At 28.9% G+C, this 6,804-nt stretch overlaps 1 protein-coding gene across 1 annotated transcript; it reads left to right on the top strand.

Annotated features, from left to right (window-relative positions):
* The first annotated feature begins 345 nt into the window (after positions 1-345).
* LOC102583793 (copal-8-ol diphosphate hydratase, chloroplastic-like) lies at positions 346-6,486 on the top strand. The gene is made up of 15 exons (XM_006359908.2): positions 346-451; positions 1,141-1,227; positions 1,699-1,760; positions 2,138-2,441; positions 2,870-3,053; positions 3,135-3,349; positions 3,466-3,586; positions 3,672-3,787; positions 4,357-4,583; positions 4,699-4,814; positions 4,923-5,021; positions 5,115-5,312; positions 5,593-5,704; positions 5,853-6,038; positions 6,183-6,486. The coding sequence occupies exons 1-15, from the start codon at positions 376-378 to the stop codon at positions 6,408-6,410; spliced, it is 2,331 nt and encodes a 776-aa protein (XP_006359970.1). The 5' UTR covers positions 346-375; the 3' UTR covers positions 6,411-6,486.
* The last annotated feature ends 318 nt before the right edge of the window (positions 6,487-6,804 follow it).

Consider the following 6,804-nt stretch of genomic DNA (forward strand, 5'->3'; position numbering starts at 1 on the left):
TTATAAGAATGAGTTTAGAACAACAGAAGCCATAGGTACTTGATTGCATAATACTTTTTTCGATCTATTCGATTTGTCATGTTTTTATTTACAAAATATTAATCAAAAAAATAGTTCAATTAAATCATTTTCATTTACTAGTATTTGATTTTAATTTATTACTCACTTTTTGGAGGCTGGCCTGAATTTCTAACTGTGAAGGATGACCACAAATGTAAGGTGTATTAGTCAACTCCAAATAATTTTTTGGTTGAAAGCACAAAAAAAGAGAAAATAAAATAAAATTGTTGAGTAGCTATAAATACGTAGCCTCCTTTTAGTACAAGCTTATATAGTTCCATTTTTCTCTAATTTAATAACTCCACAAAAGAAAAAATGAATGCCCTCAATTTTCCTTGCCATCTTCACGCAGTCAAGGGCAAGGCCTTATTTTTGAAACGTGTTATAACAAGTTAGTTTAATTTTCTTCCTAGTTGTTTACATGCATATCTCACTAATTAGCGGTCGATTGTTCGTTGATATATCTGCTTTTAGTCGAGAGTAATTTAATATTTTTAATTTTTTAATTTGTTTGTTTTACACTTTTCTTTTAAGTGTGTTATATGTTTAAAAATTACGTAAAAGTATAGTATATTTCAAAATGACTTGTTTCTCATAAATTGCAGAATATTTTTTTGTTTGGCGTCGACCCTCATTTTTTCTAAAGAGAAACTTGTTGGAAATGTGCTTGATTAAGAAAGAGAGAAATGTGAGTCTTGAGCTAACTCAAATTGAAACGAGTATTATGTGGCTACCTAGTGATTTATAAGTATCTTCACTGTACTAATCGTATAGATCCATATAGTGTTTTAATTTTTATATGTAGTTTAAAATAAATGATTTGTTATATAATCAAGGTGGTGTTTTTTTCTTTCAATTTTTTTTCTTATTTAAAGATATATTTTTTACATAAACGAAAAAATATTAAATAGACATCATTTTAATTTAGGACAATTTGGTAAAAAACACATCTTATATTTTAAGAATGAGTAAATTTATTTTAAAAAGAGACCAATATTGTATGCACTCCCATCTAATCATTTTTTTTTCCTTTTCTTTTAAAGTCAATTATGATTAATTATTACATTTTTATTTTTTCAGGAAATTGTCAGTTCCAAACTGAAGGCTCAGTTGTTAATTACAAGAAAATATTCTGTAAACATGTGCGTAATGCTGGAAATTCCTTAGGTAGGACTGTAGTGACGGAACTATGATTTTTAATAAGGGGTTCAAAATCTGAAGAAGTAAATATAAGAATTAATCAAAAGGGGTTCGACATCTACTATATATACATATAAAATAATTTTAATCATATATAAATAGTAGCAATATTTTCTGCCAAAGAAAGTTTGGGTGAACGGTGCCTTCCTTTGTATAGCATAATTCCGTTTGACAAATTAATGGACAGACGTTGATATACGTAGTAATTAATGATATGTTACGGGCTCATTTGAACACTCAATAATTTTAATTTGATTCAACTTTGTATATGAATAAAAATTTAAATATATAAGTAGAAATGATAGATTTTTGTGGTAGATTTCATACTTGAACTCATAAGGTTCAAATCGTGAATCCATCTAAATATGTTAATAGCGGACTATATTTCAGCCAGAGAATATATCATATATTACGACCTATATAAATATATTTTCGCAGGTTACACTGGTGAATTGCAAACTGAGGATACAAAATACCTGCTAGATGGGGAAAATATTCAGGTTACAAGAAATTTCTGTTTTTTGCTTCAATTAACTTTCATTTTATTGTGCTTACCAGTTTATTGATTTGAATTTAGTAAATAACTAGAACTCAATTAAAATTATGCTAATGGTTGTGTATTTTATTTTTTTAAAATTTAATTTGTAAGTTATCTTATAAGTAACCGTGTACGTGCAATCAGGGTACGAATCTACCTTTTAAATCAGAATTCAGTAATTTTAGTTCAAGCTCTATATTTGTATTAAATTTTTTAACTTGATATGTATAAATTATCTATCTTGAATCTAATGGTTGTCCTATTTTAGAATTCAGAACCCACATATTTAAATTTTTAAATCTACCTCTACGTACCTATAATAACAATTTTGCTCTATAGGTAACTCGAACGAAGAAGACAAGGAAATTGGTAGAGAAGATCAAAGATATGTTGAATGACATGAAAGATGGAAGGTCAAGTGTATCACCCTATGACACAGCATGGGTTGCCCTAATTAAAGATATAAATGGAAGTGATAGACCACAATTTCCATCTTGTCTTGAATGGATAATAGAAAATCAACATAGTGATGGTTCATGGGGAGAGCAATTTGTCTTTTGCATTTACGACCGCCTATTGAATACATTGGCATGTGTTGTTGCTTTAACAACATGGAATACAACACCTGAGAAGAGAAACAAAGGTAAACATATTCTCCCCCCGATCTGACTATTTTTAGTAAGATGATCAACTAATATGGGACGGAAGAAGTATTTCCTCCTTCTCAATTTATATGAATTATTTTGAATTTAACACGAAATTTAAGAAAGAAATATTTTTGAAACCTGTGTTCTAAAATAAATCATAGATATTTGTATAGCTATAAAATCATTTCATTAAGGATATGATAGACATTTTAAAATTAAATTGTTACTAAATGTTTGAAATGTGTCATGATTTTTTTTGTTACCGACTAAAAAGAAAAGTAACTCATATAAATTGGGAAAAAAAAATATAGTGGCTTTTCCACAAATATTTTGATTGAATCAATAAGAAAAAAAATATTCAGTGATTATGAGAATATGTTGCGTTTGTAATCTCATGGTGGGACTTTCTTTTGTTAAACATTAGGTGTATTGTTTATAAAGGAAAACATATGCAAACTAGAGAGAGGGAATGTTGAAAACATGACATGTGGATTTGAAATTGTGTTTCCTGCTCTCTTGGACAAAGCTCAACATTTAGACATTGATATTCCATACAATGCTCCTGTCTTGAAGAATATATGTGCAAGGAGAGACATGAAATTAAAAAGGTAATTAATTAAATTAACAACATTTAATAGCAATGGTTAAGAAATGAAATTATTAATAATACATTTTATTTTGCTTTACAGAATCCCTAAGGATGTTGTGCATACAATTCCAACAACATTATTGTTTTCACTAGAAGGATTTTGTGACTTAGATTGGAAAAGACTTTTGAAGCTTCAAATGCAAGATGGTTCATTCTTAACATCTATTGCTTCAACTGCCTTTGCTTTTATGGAAACAAATGATCTAAATTGTTTGAGATATCTTCAAAGGGTTGTTAAAAAATATAATGGAGGAGGTAAATTAATATGAAATGTCATATTATTTAATTGAAGCTAAGTATACTATTTTGTTTAACGTCTATACACTGACAATAAACACGTATATTCTAATAACATGTATCTATATCTATAGCTCCACATAGTTACCCAGTAGATATGCAAGCGCGATTATGGGCAATTGATCGATTACAACGCCTTGGAATTTCTTATTATTTTGAGGAAGAATTCAAGGACATGTTAGATCATGTACAAAGGTATTGTATTGAATTGAATTGAAGTAACAATATAATGTATATTATTGCATATGCATGTATACTGATTCATTTTTTTAAATTATAGATACTGGAATCAAGATATTGGAATTTTTAGTGGAAGGAATTCAAACTTTTGTGACATTGATGATACATGCATGGCTATTAGGCTTCTAAGGTTATATGGATATGATGTTAATCCAGGCAAGTTAATAATAAATAAATAAATAAATAAAGTCCTTAATTTTACGGGTGATGAATTTAACTCCAACTCGCTCAATTCGCCCAATTTTTAGGGGGTTAATGACATGTCTATTTATTAAATACTTCATGACCTGTCTATTTATTAAATACTTCATCTTGACTCACCCAAATTCACGTCATCTAAGATTTTGGTTGATTTAAGCTTAAGTATGTACTCCAAATTGATCCATAAAAGTCTTGTCAAGATAATTAAATGAAAACTTGTTTTTTGTTTGATATGTTAATAATTTAGCTATAAGCTAAGAAAAAAGATTATTTTATTTATCTTGTAATTTGGTATTTAAACAAATTATGACTAGTAAGAGTTGGACGGATTAGACTATGATCCATTGTTTTTTTAACCTTTCTCAACACAATTAACTTTTGGAACGATAACTTATTTATTAATTTAATCTATTTTGATCCCCGCAAATTCAACTTGAGCGATTTGCCACCCATAGTCCTTATTAAGAAAGTTTTAACAATTTCATAGTTGTATTTAATCTATATTATTGTTTAATATGCCACAGATGTGCTCAACAAATTCAAAGATGGTGATAAATTTTTTTGCCTAATGGGTGAAACAGACAAGTCCCCAACAGCTATGTACAATCTCTATAGATGCTCTCAAGTTTCATTCCCAGGAGAGAAGATTCTTGAAGATGCAAACAAATTTACCCACAATTTCTTGCAACATTGTTTGTCAAACAACCAATCCTTAGACAAATGGCTAATAGCCAAAGATATCCCTGGAGAGGTACATATATAGTTATCTTTCGAGTGATTTAATAGTATGTGTAAAAAAAAATTAAAATATTATCTGTGTATGAAAGTTAACATCGTTTTCTATATCATATTTAATTTGGTTATAGATACAATATGCATTGGAAGTTCCATGGTATGCTAGCCTACCTAGGGTGGAAGCTCGATCATACCTAGAACAATATGGTGGAGCAAATGACATTTGGATTGGCAAAACGTTACATAGGTATTTTTAGCGCGTTGATAACATAATTAACTAATTAAAAATGTCTACGTCCTCAAAAATAATTTAATTTTTTTCTTAGTCTTAATCATTGGAATTGTTTTGATGTAGAATGCCAGACATAAGTAATAATGTATATCTTGAGGCCGCAAAATTAGATTACAACAAATGCCAAAGTCAACATCAATTTGAATGGACCATTATTCAAGAGTATGTTTAATTCTTGAGTTTAATTTTTTTGAAGAAAAAGGACAAATTACTTCAAGTTACCTATATTAAATATACTTTTTATTGTTATTTTAGGTGGTTTACACAATGCAATTTTCAACACTTTGGAATAAGCAAAAAAGAGTTATTGGAAGATTATTTCTTAGGTGCAACAAGTATATTTGAAGTAGAGAGGTCAAGGGAAAGACTTGCATGGGCTAAATCTCTTATTATGTGTAAGATGATTACATCATACTTCACTCAAGAAAAACCTACCACTTCTACTAAAAACAGGTTTGTAATTGTAGTTGGTATATATTTATTTATTTTTATTAGTATATACTAAATATATAATTGTATAACACGTATACAATCATATATATATAGTTATGTTTAGTGGCTAGTAATGTTTCTTAATTTTTCCATTAATTTTTCATCATGTATTTTTTCAGTGAGCTGGTTCGATGGAAAAATTATGTTCCATAAATTTTCCACTAATTCACAGTGGGAAAAACCTTTGTTTCTAGTAAATATAATGTAATGTAATTTATGTTTTTTTTTTCTTTTGTTGCAGTAATGAAACAAGACAGATGCTTCTGAATAATCTTCTTAAGTTTTTGCACCAACTTTCTGAAGAAACTTATGAAACCCTAGGCAAAGATATCCACCTCCAACTACACTCTGCTGTACGTATATATTGAATAGCTTATCACATCACTCACTGTAAAAAAAGTTTATAGCTAATTAATAATTTATTTATTTTTTTGTATTGCTTTTCACTTAACAGCAAAAATTAATTTATATATTTACTGTTTTTATTTTTGTTATATGAAGTGGGGAACGTGGTTGATGTGTGTTGGAGAGGAGAAAACAGCATGCCAAATAGAAGCAGAGCTGCTAGTACGCACAATTAATCTTTGTGGTGGACATATGGTAGATGATGAAATAATTTCCAGTACAGACTACAAGAATATATCTAAAGTTACCAATAAAGTCTGTTTCAAGCTTCAAAATCGAAAGGTAATCAGAAATTTATACGTTTTATTACGTCATTTTTATTTTTCAAGCCTTAAATTTGCTGTTAAAATGAGAAAGTGAAAGTATCTCTGACGGAATATTTTATGTATCGTGAATGACATTTAGCTGTGACTATATATACTATAGGTTTCTGGCTGTATCAACTGCAAGGAAAATCACAATGAGGTTGAATTAGAGATGAAAGAAGTTGTAAAATTAGTGTTAGACAGTTCGTCGTGTGGAATAAATAAAGATATGAAGAATACATTTTTGGCAGTTGCTAAGAGTTTTTACTATATTGCACATGTAACAGAGGAACTACTCAACTTTCACATATCCAAAGTGCTCTTTGAACCACTTGAATACGATTCTTAATTATATTCATATCAAATTTTCTTATTATTTGTAACTCTCATCGTAAATGTCAATCTTTTCTGCTACAACCTACAAGTATGAATGCAATTTTTGTTTTTTTTTTCCTTCCATCAAGTGTTCGATATTTATGATAGGTAACTCCATATCCAATAAGGCTCAAATCTGAGTCTTCTAATTAAAAGATAATACTTACCAGTTAACACTTCATCACAACTCTCTTGTTGGTATGAGTAAGAAACCATACAAACTAGTTGAAACAGAGAGACTATATATCATAAAAAACAATATTTATTCAAAAATCATGACGAAAAAATACAGTACTCCACAATTCATCACCTAAGCAAACTAACAGGTATACATCTTGGAGATAGAAATGCAAGTCATGAGTAGTTCC

This window comes from Solanum tuberosum, unplaced genomic scaffold (genome assembly GCF_000226075.1).
Source record: "Solanum tuberosum cultivar DM 1-3 516 R44 unplaced genomic scaffold, SolTub_3.0 scf00303, whole genome shotgun sequence".
Taxonomy (NCBI): Eukaryota; Viridiplantae; Streptophyta; class Magnoliopsida; order Solanales; family Solanaceae; genus Solanum; species Solanum tuberosum.

What these genes read in the sequence shown, in the direction of transcription:
- LOC102583793 (XM_006359908.2), top strand. Translation starts at nt 376, where the DNA reads ATGAATGCCCTCAATTTTCCTTGCCATCTTCACGCAGTCAAGGGCAAG. An exon ending in TAATGCTGGAAATTCCTTAG is followed by an intron (nt 1,228 to 1,698) that starts GTAGGACTGTAG and finishes ATATTTTCGCAG; the next exon opens with GTTACACTGGTGAATTGCAA. An exon ending in TAGATGGGGAAAATATTCAG is followed by an intron (nt 1,761 to 2,137) that starts GTTACAAGAAAT and finishes TTTGCTCTATAG; the next exon opens with GTAACTCGAACGAAGAAGAC.